At 32.8% G+C, this 12,275-nt stretch overlaps 2 protein-coding genes across 4 annotated transcripts in view; one reads left to right on the top strand and one right to left on the bottom strand.

Annotated features, from left to right (window-relative positions):
- Positions 1-282: 282 nt before the first annotated feature.
- On the bottom strand, positions 283-4,301 carry LOC103316855. The gene is made up of 4 exons (XM_032601158.1): positions 3,187-4,301; positions 2,998-3,106; positions 2,789-2,920; positions 283-394 (listed from the first exon to the last, which is right to left on the bottom strand). Exons 1-4 carry the CDS (start codon positions 3,549-3,551, stop codon positions 365-367), a joined length of 636 nt encoding a protein of 211 aa, XP_032457049.1. The 5' UTR covers positions 3,552-4,301; the 3' UTR covers positions 283-364.
- Positions 4,302-4,328: 27 nt separating this feature from the next.
- LOC100118904 (protein Skeletor, isoforms B/C) overlaps positions 4,329-12,275 on the top strand; it is a 56,004-nt gene continuing 48,057 nt past the window's right edge. For 2 of the 3 annotated variants that reach the window (XM_032601156.1, XM_031932923.1), the window contains exon 1: positions 4,330-4,461. The gene's annotated coding sequence lies outside the window, so the exon portion shown is untranslated. Of the gene's footprint in view, positions 4,462-12,275 lie in introns of all 3 variants that reach the window. The other variant, XM_016987200.2, reaches the window with a different exon arrangement.

Here is a 12,275-nt window from a genome sequence, read left to right as displayed (position 1 = left end):
CGGGGGAAGGAATAATTAAGTTTCACATTAAACCAGGGTTGGAGGGGGGGGGGAATTAAACATAAAACGAGGGTTGAACGGGGGGAAGGAATAATACAGTCGCACTAAAACCAGGGTTGGATTAGGGGGGAGGTTCAATTGGGCATAAAACAAAAATGTCATTGAAATATTCAAAACTTTATTTTGAATAAAAATTAGATAATGTGAATGAAATTGAATAATGTAAATGAAATACACTTCAAAACAAAAAGTAAAAATTAAAGAAAAGGAAAATATTATAAATTTCTACATTTGTCGCAAAAATAAGTCGAATTGTCATCGTTATCAAGAGGTGGTACCTTCAAGCATTCATAATGATACCACTTTAAACAGTGGTCGCAATTCGTTGATTTGCTTGGCTGTCTATCTTTCCTCTGACTCTCATCTAGATCTCTTTTGCAAAGAAAACAAATCCACTTAACTTTTTCAATATTAGCTGTAATTGCATTTTGCAACAGATTAAATGCTTCGTTTGTCATGTAAGATTGGAGAATCGTAATATCGATTTCTTCATTGTATAACCAACACGGTACATTTTTTAACTTTAAGGTATCAACATCAATTTTGACAACTGAAATATCGATTTTTTTTAAAATAGCCGGTGATACAATCCACTGAAAGATTATGATCGCTTTCTCTTTGTCTGATAATTCCAGATAACTTTTACAATTAACTTGCTTCGATTTTTTGCTAGGCAAACCAATGGCAGTGAGGGCCTTCTTTTTCGGTCTACCTCGCTTTCGTTCATTTTTACTTATGATAATATCGGATACATTAGCGATAGTACGATTGTCAACATTGGCATTACTAATGTTTTCAATACATTTGAGAGGAGAAACAAAATAATTACTTTTAGAATTCGCTTTCACTTCACTAGTAGAACTGGTAACAGCCTCATCAACATTATGTACATTAGTTTTACTAACTGACTTAGAGTTATCAACAGTAGAAACCTTACTAGCTATATCCGCAGATTTTATAACATACTCGTCACGTTGTTCTGAACACTCTTCAGGAACAATGACTGTAGTTTTTGAATTAACACAATTGCAACTGTCGTTTGGTAATTCAGAGATCTTATCTATAACATTACAATTCCTTAAACTAGAACGACTATTAATACTATCAGTAATTTGCATACTATTTGGACTAACATTTACTGATGTTTGCATTGCATTATCTGTAGTATTACTAGTGACATCACCAATACTTTCACCAGTTTTTACAGCATCCGCAGGTACACGATTTTCAATACAGAGATCAAGACCGACTTTATCATCGGTGTCTTTTGAATTATTAGAGCCACTTGGCTTTTCTTTGGTAATTTTCGAACTCCCAGAGTCCTTGAGCTTAAGCGATGTACATTTGCGTGAAACATCCTTATTTGTAACTACTACTGACTTAACGATGGGAAGTTCAATGCTTTGAAACAATCGATAATGAGATAAGAAATATTTTTTCGTCCACCTTTCATTCACTAAATCCTCATCGTAAAGACTTACATTCAACATTGTTCTGCATTTAAATATATGTTTACACGGTAAACCCATTGATATGAAACTTTTACATGAACAAGATTTTGAAGTGACAGTGTGTTTAAGAACATCAAAAGCATTATATACTAGTAAAATGCTATTTGATGTCATAGTACAATGTTTTACATAACAGACATTAGAATTCTGTTTTTCTATGAAGTCAAATGCATATTTCGTAACAAGCGAATAATATTTTTGCAGATCAGAGCTTAATATATAAGCAGGAACCTTTGTAAAATTTTGTAAAGCTTTTACATTCCGTTCATTCTCAAAAACGTACACAAAAAATTGCAAAAATTCTAAGAGAAAATCGGCTAAAAAATTGTGCTTTCGACAAAAAAGTTTAATCTTGTTATTTATAGACTCAGTTCTATTATTGGTATCGTTCAAAAAGTTAGAATTGATCATGAAACAGCGAACCCACTGCTCTCTTATACAATGCCAATTGTCATCAAAATAAGTTATAACTTTAGTTTTTTTAGTTTGCAATAATTGTTCATAGTATTGAAGATACACTTTTTCATCGGAAGCATACATCATTTTCTGCAAAATAGATAAGATGTTGTCTCTTTCGGTTTTACTTATTTCCATACTTTCACATACAATTTTATCTTTAAAAATTTTGGCAGTGTGATACGCGCAAATTAACATTAAAACGGGGAAAACTTCTGAACACACTTTTCTAATAGAACCGTCCTTATCAGTCATGCAAGACTTCATTTTTCCAATCACACTTTCATGCTTCTTTTTAAAAACATCAAAAAACCATTTAAGATTTTCTTCTGATTCCGTCTTCAATATGCCAACAGCAACGATTTCAGTCGCTCCATTGCCATCAACAACATTAATCAGAATAACGGGAAAATTCAAATTAATTAGGCTGTAAGTTGTATCCGTCATGATAAACTCTGGCCAAGCTTCAAAAACGGCATTCATATTAGGTGTGGCAAAGTACAGAACTTGAAATTCATTGTGCTGGTTGACATGAAATTCATAATCAGCGTCTGAAAAATACGTTTCAATTTGAATTAATAACATAATTATTGTATGCATTGAAACATGCGATATGGAAATAAAAAACAGAAACAAAATTATTATTATAACATTAGGGACTCACGAAACTGCGTTAAAACATCGGTAACAGCAGAAACAGAATTTCCCAGACGGTCTTCAGACATTTCAGCACGAACGTTGTGAATGTCTCTTAAAGTTACTTTGGTGCCTTCCTCGTTCAACTTAGTAACTAATTTCAATTTGTTTCCATCAACTTTCAAAGTCTCTTTAACCAATTTTTTTTGTTCAGCATTCAATTTACGAGATTGCGGTAAAAGTTTACAAGTTGCAGCCTACGAAATACAATGTTGTTCATAATGAATCATAAAAAAAAAATTCAACTGACAGTAAAAACAAGTTAATTACTCACATTTGCTTGTGGATGTTTGTCATGCGGGACGATTTCTGAAACACAGTAACAGCTCCCATCTTCAGACAATTTCAATTTTATTTGACCATTACATCCAAGGGAAGAAGTGCTACAACAATATCAATAAAATAATTTACAATTAAGAACGTATAGATTTTATTAACATTTTTATTTCATAAATCAACTTACTATGTTTTTCGCTTCTTTTCGGATAGTGGTAATGGGACCGACTCCTTCGCGTAGATGCATTCCAAACGAATATGCCGAAACTTGATGAGTGGATTCCTCGATGTGCGACTTTCATTTTTAAGGTCAAACTTGCTTTTACCGTCGCGTCGTCGATAACATTGATTCGTCGATTTTTCCAACTGTTTTTTGAACAGATCTACTTTCGTCTCAGAAAAAAATAATTTCCTCCTTATTTTTTGATCTGACCATTTTTCTTGAGACTGAGAAGTCTGACTCTGACTTCCCTTCTCTCTTTCTTTGTAACTTTTCTTGGAATCGGCAGTAAATTCCCTCAGACTGTCGTCCAAATCGCTATCGTCAGACATTATGTACGTACGATGATTGAAATTACACTGCGCCTAAACAATGCAGAACGAGTAACACGTTCACCACCGCCTTCAAGGGGAAATCGGCTATATTTGTCGTCGACAGAACAAACATACACTAGTCTCGACAAGTTGCTGACGCGAACGCTCGCCTCTGGGAAAACAATGCAAACTCATATACGCGAACTCTTGCCGGATACTCGTACAAAACACTGTTGCCTCGACTTGATAATCTGTAGTTATTTCTTTATAGAAAAAAATGCAGACTCGTCTACGCGAGCTGTTGATGCAATCTGACATGTGCTTTTCGATCTGCCACTCGCACTTACTTCTATCTTATCGAGTCAGTTTAATTAATGTCTTCAAATCATTGACAGTAACAACAATGACAGTAAAACGTCCACTTAATAACCATCAATTCAATACACAATGCAGTGATACTGATTCAGTAGTATGCGACACTAACCACGTTCGGACAGCAACTGATACGGTAGTGGGTATCTTCAACGTGCTCGCACCGCGCTCAGACCAGAGAGGCGCAGAGCTTTTCTCGGAATAGGTAAAAAGCAAACTGAAATATACGACGAAAACGGCGCGGGGTACGCAAACTGTTGCCAACTTAAAACTGCTTCATGACGTCGCATATTGTGCTACTCAAAGAAATAGAAACGCGGAACGGGACAGATTCAATCAACCATAGTTCATATAACATACATAGAAAATAGCATTCATACAATGATCTGTCGTAACTATAACAGCTCCGTATATAAATATACCGTTTCCGAGTGTAGATTTGTCAAGAGATGACAATGTAACGAGCGTGCGGTTAATAATGATGCGACGGAGTTTTTCGTCATGCAATAACTATTCCGCACGCAAATTACTGGATGCCAACTATTACAATTAGCGAGTGAGTAATTTTTTACCATTTTTTTTAAAATGTCGCTTATCTCTTTTTTTATTCTTCGGTATTGCAAATAAATATGTTATAGGTTATTAGTTTTGCAAATACAATCGCCAGTGCATTTGTGAAATTATATAGTTTTTGATTATTTTTTTTTCAAGTAACAAATGGACGAGTAGAAACAAACCCGCATCGCACCTTATTAAATAAAAACTTGTAAATATCTTTATTTGCTTTTTGTAACCAGGGGGAAGGGGGAAGGCAATTTTTACCTCAGGTGCCCTATAGACTCCAACTCGTGCTCAACTCTCGCCCTCGTTAGAAATAGCCCCCCCCCCCCCCCCCTCGTTGCACAATATACTAATTTTAGTTAGTCGGTTTTTTTGCAACGGAAAATTGTTGTTCAACTTGAAAATAGACTAATTATAAATTTTGGCCACGATCAGATCCAAGGAACATTGTCCAGAGGGCGCTGAAAATTCCGAGCCCGATATACATACATATCTCTAAAAAAATTAACTTTTACAAAAGTAAAAGGTTAGGCGAGTTTGATATATTTCGCAACGAAATTACAGATAGAAAAGATCTGAGATCAATCAAACAAAGTCAAGTTTATTATATTTAATCGTAATATAGCAAGGAGCAACTCTCAAGATAATTAATACGTAACTTGCCATGCCCGTTTCATTGTACTTATGGTGTTTGTATAACGTTATAATATATAAAAAGAAAATTTTAGTTGTTCACCAATAAACAAAATGAAACGGGCATGGCAAGTTACGTAGTAATTATCTTGAGAGTTGTTCCTTGCTTCATTACGATTAGATTTTATGCACCGGCAACCTCTTAATTCTAAATATCGTAATATATTATTATATTTTCTTGAGAAAGCAATTTCCATCTGTACACAGCTTTGTGGCCAACTTCACGGTCCTAACACTTCTTGCGGCTAACTTAACGGTCCTTTCACATTTCGGGCTGAAGAAGAAAAATGCGATTTTAGCATTTATGGATTATACACTCACATATTGTAAAAATAAGCAGCCTTTTCACTAATATTTTGGTTGGAAATCATAGTTTAGCTCAGAAAACATTCTAATGAGCTAAAAACCTTACCAACAGTAATGATAAGTATTTTTTTGTATAATGAAAAATCCGAACACTAATATAGAAGAAAATAGTGTCACGGGTGCCGCGGCTTCGTCTGCTTCGCGAACTCGGCTTCGTGACGCTACCCCGCCACTTGATACAATTGGTCGATATTAGTTTTGTTACAAGACAAACAATTAAATTACCCCTTTCTTTATGACGAGATTTTGACCCTGAAAGAAACTATATTTATATATCTATACTATATAATATATTTATATATGTTTATAATGCAGATTCTAACAAAAAGGCAAAACAATTAAATAGTTTCTTATTTTTTATCATAAGAACTGATGAACATTTTTGCGAGGCAACAATTACGTCAGGAGAAAATTCAGATGAAGCAGTAACTACGGTGCAGAATGATATTGCAATGCGTCAAGAAATTGAAAATCAGAACATTACGCCAGCGATACAAATTCCGCATGATAGCATGCTAGAAAATAAATGTTGCAGTATTGAATTTACACCATTTTCAAAAGAAGCAACAAAAGAAAAAGTAAACGCTACTGATAGGGATGTTACAGCGTCAATATCAGCATTACAAGAGCAACATGATAATGTAGTAATTACTGAGCAGAATGATACCGGTAATAGCGATTGGAGGTCTGGAGAGAACGATAATGAAATGGAGTACACTTAATGATGCACTCGATGATATGAACATTGACGAATTGCTTGATGAAGAAGTTCTATCGAACAAAGAAACTACTACCAATATAATTTTCCTGAAGGTAATAATAATCGTCTCATTGAGCAAAATTTGAAAGCTTCATCAAGTGCAGAAAAAGCTGCTCGTGACAATTATGATTTTGCTGAATCAAATGGAAATCACCAAGCAAAGACATTTCCTAGAGACGTGATTATTGATGGCGTTACAGCAGACAAACGCCAGAGCGCAATTGGCAATGCAACGATACCGATGCGATACCTAGTGGCCTAGAAACGAAACTGAGCAACACCCGACGATTCAAAAATTAACATAGGAAAAGGTAGTAATTGATTTAAAAAAATATATATGAATTCCTAGCGGGTGAAAAATGTCAGAAATTGAAAGAAAATTTTATGCGTGATTTCATTCAATTGAAAAGTCATTAATAAGTATTTCAAAGTTACGAGTTCGCATAAAGCTTTCTGCTATCTTCGAAGATGTTGCGATCGTCAGTCGTTATTATCATTTTTTTGGTAGTAAACGTTGTATTAATGACTAGTGCAAATTGCTATAATAATAGTGGGAAGTGTTCCAAAGTTAGAAGTGACAATTAATGAGATTCTCATCATTTTAGGTGATAGTAAAAGGCCTTTGATTGAAGGAGAAGATGCGTTTTTAGCTGACCATATAATTTTGTGCGGGTGCAAAATTCGCGATGATAACAAAGTTGAAATCGTTTCTTACATCACGCCATCATCAAAAATAAACTATAAACCACATGAGATTAAAATTAAAATATCGGTGTGTGAGTAAAAAAAAAACCATTGTATGTCCTGCAGGAGCTGGCCGCGAGTGCAAACATATTTTTGCAACGTTGCTGTACATCAACAAGTAATTACAATTATCTATTACATAGTTACGTTCTGCTTAAAGATATAATACAATATAACTGTATATACACTTTTTTAAATCTTAGATCAGGTGTTACGAATATACCTCTAATAAGCTGCACAGATGTAAGACAAAAATGGGGCTAAGTAAAACACAATTTCAACATTCCTTACCAAAAGATTCTGCCAATTAACAAATATTGTCATTTCCAAAAATCAGACTCTCAAGTGAAATATAATGATGTAAATGATGAAATAAAAAGAATATTTTTTGAAACCACGAATGCAGGTAAAATTGTTTAATTATTCTTTAAGATTATAAATAAAAATTTATATTATATATTAAAAAATAATTATATTTGTTTATCTAGCATGTCCAAATGCAGAAAGTACGATACACGTTTCCAGAAAACGTCAGACTAAAGAATGCATGATAGTTGTGACAAATACTGATAGTAAATGTACAGAATTAGTGAATAATTTGTTGAACAAACCAACGTTAGATGATGTTTTACTTATACTGTATACCAGAAAGTTATTTTATTTCTGCTGAATTTTATGAAAGTGCTGTTCGAATTTCAAGTGCTAAAGCTGTAGATATATTCATAAGCACTGTAAATCAAAATAATGATTTATGGAAGAAAGAGAGAAGAGTACGTATTACTGGAAGTGTATGCTACGAACTTTTTACTTACACCTTCAACAAAAAAGCTGATTGGAAAAAAAAGTTCAAAATGTTTTCTTCTCAGAATTCAAAGGTAATACTGCAACTCGTTATGGAGTATTGAATGAAAGTATAGCTTTTGAGCTCTATGAAAAACAGTTAGCAATAAAAACAGAAATCTGGATTATTTATCAATCCAAAAGCACCTTGGCTAGAATACAGCGCTGACAGTATTAACGTTCAAGAAGATTGTTTGTGTGAAGTGAAATGCCCACTTAAAGGGAAGAAAATGACACCACAGAGATAGTAAAAGAGTTACCTTTCTTAATTTGGAATTCTGATGGTAAAGTTACTTTTAAAAATAATCATAACTATTATGGCCAAATCCAATTAGGCATGATGTTATTAGGCTTGTTAAAATGTCATTTTATAATCTTTGCTTCGTTTGATGATTCTATTGCTGTGCTAGACGTATCTTATAATGAGAATTTTACAAAAAGAATGATAGTTGCGTTGCATGCTGCCTACTTTAAGGAATATATTGCCTGTTTTAGAAACGCATTTGAATGTAAATTAAAAAGACATTTGATATGTAAATAGAAAAAAATATATTAACTTAAGTTATACAATTTGCATGTTATATGTTTTTTATTTCACATAACAATAATTTTATAAAAATAAATTATTTTAATTTCATTTATTGAAAAATTTGTCATCAGAAAGAATTGGTGATTGCAAATTTGTTATAGCACATACAATTTTCATTATAATATTTATGCAAGGAACAAGTTCATTTCCTAAAGGACCTTTCAAGATCTGAAATTGTCGCACTCTTTGAATTCTTCTTTCTACATGAACTCTAGCTGCTGCTATATCTCTCGTTTGCTCTACTTTTTTCCACTAAGTTGTTCTTTTTTTAAAAAAGGAGGTCTTATCAACTTGATGTCATACTCAGCACATTCTTGATCTATAAGGAATCCTTTATCCACCATCACTGCGTCAATACTTCTCTTCATCCTCTCAAGTAGCTTTGATCTAATAAATATCTGTTTGTCCGAGACTCTTCCTCCGTACCCTTTACTCAAAAATGAGATCAAGCCAGATGGTGTTACACCCAACATAAATTTTACTGTATGGTTTGATTTATATGTTGAGTACGTAGGGATTCGGCACTTCAAGCACTTCGATCTACCCATAGTTATTTCAAGACAGTCTAGTACAATTCTTGTATTTTTATATTTTACAAAACATTTAGGTATATTATCCAATATTTCGTCCTTTGATGGCCAACTTATTTGTGGAGATAAGATGGCATACAGCTCATGGAGTGTATTAATAAAATACTTTTTGCTCAACTGTATGCTTATGCCAAAAATAACCGCTGCCAATTCATTAGCACGTAGCTTCCTCCAACTAAATTTATTAGTCCAATAAATAAAATATTGTTTTAATATATCTATATATCTGCTTGCTAATATATGAGACGATTTTTGATACACAATTTAATGAAAGTTTTGGATAGTTAATTGTCCAAAAGTTTGCAGACCCCTCTGTTTTCTTATTATAGAATACGAACACTGTCGTCAATTTTTTTTCACAGAAATTCACGCATGTTTACATGTTTTCCTAACCAACCTAACCATCAAAACAGCAGGTTATTCATTAGGTAGGTCGCTCGCGCAATTTTCAAGAAAATGATTTTTACATTTTAGCTCTTTAGTTGAAAACCGCTTGATGGAATCGTTTAAAACTTTAACAGCAGATAGCTTTTTTATAGTGAATCATCAAATAAAATTTTGAAGCATTTGACTACATTGTTTTAGAGATATAAGAAATCAAAAAATGTTCAAAAAAAATTGAAACCTTGATATCTTACGAACCATAGGGGTTTGAAAGCTGTACAATAAACTTAGCCAACATACATAAAATATCTACTTTTCCCCGAAATCCCAAGTGCAATAAGGCCTTTTTGCCTCCATAATCGAGACACAAAAAAATAATTTTTTTCAGTTTTCGATTTATTACTGAAAAAATAAGTAGTCAAATCACTTGAAATTTGAATGGGGTATAGGTTGACAAGTTACCCATTGACATAATTTTTTTCGCGAGGTTATGACGTTTAGTTTCAGAGATATGAATTTAAAAAAAATCGCCTTTTTCATTGTATCTGCCGAACAAAGCGGTCAATGCCGAGAACCACACGAGGAAAAGTAGATAATTTTATTCTCTTTCAAATGCATTATAGCTGAATTGTTTGTAACAATGGGATGATTGAAAAAAACCGCAAAATAGTGTTTTTTAAAAATCAAAAAATGGCCATAAAAAATATAGTTAAGAAATTAAAAAATAACTGTTTTTCCCGAATTTAGAATCCAAAAATATATATGCATGTCAAATTTTATTGATATTGACAAAGTAGTTCCAGAAATATTACGGTATACATACACACACACACACACACACATACACATCCATACGGACATTTTCTAAAAACACTTGATTTGAACTTCTAACACACTAAAAAGTATTTTCTAGAAGTTTTGAAGAAACTCAAAATTTTACTATTACAAAGCTTCCTCTAGGAGGAAGCAATACTGATTACTGTGTATGAAAAATTATGTCTTAGTTTCATTAATGTTAAAACTATACTATGTTGTATTGGCATTGCAATATTCTTTTTTTTTTTGTTGATGATCGCAGCAACTTAATACATTTTTCCATGGCATTTAGTTGTTCGAAAGATTGTATGCCAGTGAAACTGTATAATTTGGTATCGCTGTCCAAAAGATTTAGAATAAAAGACTTCTTATTGTTTGTCGCTGGTATATTTGCAACGGGATCTTCACATGCTTCAGTCATGGTCCATTTGTCACATTTATTGGAATCTCTTTGATTATTGATACAACCAAGTTCATTTTGTTTACTATTAGTACTAGACAGATCATTTTCATTATATATACAGTCACGTTCATTATGTTCACTATTGGTACTAGAAGACTCGTTTTGTGATTGCTGAATTTGCATTGACTCATGATCAGATTGATTGAATGACGATTGTTTTCCTCTTGTAATTTGGAATTTGCTTCGACTCTGAAATAAAAATATATGCATTAATCTGATTATAAACAAACAGAAGAAGTTATATTATACATCTAGTATTTTCACAAAATGATTAACACACAATTCTGCCTTTTTCTGATACCGTCTTTCTACTCTGACTTTACGTTGTATGACCAAATGATCATTTTTCTTTTTTTCAGTTACTAAAGTAACTGGAATATTTTGTGATGGAACAGCAGTTCTCTTCAAATTTTTTTTCTGCTAGGATCAGCTATAAATACAATGAAGAAAATTCATTGTGCATTATTATTCTAATAAAATTTATAATTTTACCTGTTCCAAAGTAATCAGTAGCAACAAAATGTTTGCTACAAATTCTTTTGTATGGGGTTAACCTGTCCAATTTCACAGCTTTCCACCACTTTTTAAATAAAATTGGATTTTTGGAAGGTCTATGAAAATATACAACCTCATTTTGGCTCCTTTCACAAAAAGGCACTGAACAATAATTTAGATTTTTATTATTTGTTTACTCCATTTCAGACGTGAATCGTCAAGTGTACGCGCAAATTTAGCAGACGAAAAGACATATATAATATATGTCGAGCTGATAGTTCTTTACTTTGAAATTAAACTATTCAAAAACTAGACAACTTATTAATGACTTTTCAATTGAATAATATTACGCATAAAATTTTCTTTCAATTTCTGACATTATTCATTCGCTAGGAATTCATATATATTTTTTTAAATCAATTACTACCTTTTCCTATATTAATTTTTGATTCGTCGGGTGTGCTCAGTTTCGTTTCTAGGTCACCAGGTATCGCATCGGTATCGTTGCATTACCAATGGTATCGCCTCAGCATTCAGATGAGGGCGAAGAAGTAAGTGAGCGAAGTAAAAGAAAAGTTTTTACAAGCTCCTTTCAACAAAGACATCCTGATGGAAGAGTTAATTATTCAATGTATCTTGAAGATTCTGATGATAAATCTGGTACAAAATCTGATGACGATTATGCACCAGAAAAGAATCATAGCTCAGAAGATAATTCAGATAGTAGATACTCAAATTTTGCATTAAAAAACTGTGTGTGGAGGTCACTAGTGCCGAAAGGAAAAAAAGGAGAAAAACAAAACGTAATAAATAAACGTTGACATTGGTGAGACTAAACTAGATTCAACGATGTTGAAAGATAAAACAGGAAAGTATGATAAAGAACAAATAAGAAAAGTACTAGATTCTTTCATATGTTATGCTTATTATTGTAGATGCCTGATATAATTTTATAACGAATTGCGCTTGAACATGCGATCTATTAATGCCTACGCTAATATGCTTCGGCAGAACACACTCAACATTTTAAATTTAAGATACACAATTTGAATGATAATGCATGTAGGTT

This window comes from Nasonia vitripennis, chromosome 5 (genome assembly GCF_009193385.2).
Source record: "Nasonia vitripennis strain AsymCx chromosome 5, Nvit_psr_1.1, whole genome shotgun sequence".
Taxonomy (NCBI): domain Eukaryota; kingdom Metazoa; phylum Arthropoda; class Insecta; order Hymenoptera; family Pteromalidae; genus Nasonia; species Nasonia vitripennis.
Note: the sequence above shows the minus strand (reverse complement) of the source record. Positions and strands in the feature narration are given on the sequence as shown.

What these genes read in the sequence shown, in the direction of transcription:
- LOC103316855 (XM_032601158.1), bottom strand. Translation starts at nt 3,551, where the DNA reads ATGTCTGACGATAGCGATTTGGACGACAGTCTGAGGGAATTTACTGCC. An exon ending in GAAAAGAAGCGAAAAACATA is followed by an intron (nt 3,107 to 3,186) that starts GTAAGTTGATTT and finishes ATATTGTTGTAG; the next exon opens with CACTTCTTCCCTTGGATGTA. An exon ending in ACAAACATCCACAAGCAAAT is followed by an intron (nt 2,921 to 2,997) that starts GTGAGTAATTAA and finishes TGTATTTCGTAG; the next exon opens with GCTGCAACTTGTAAACTTTT.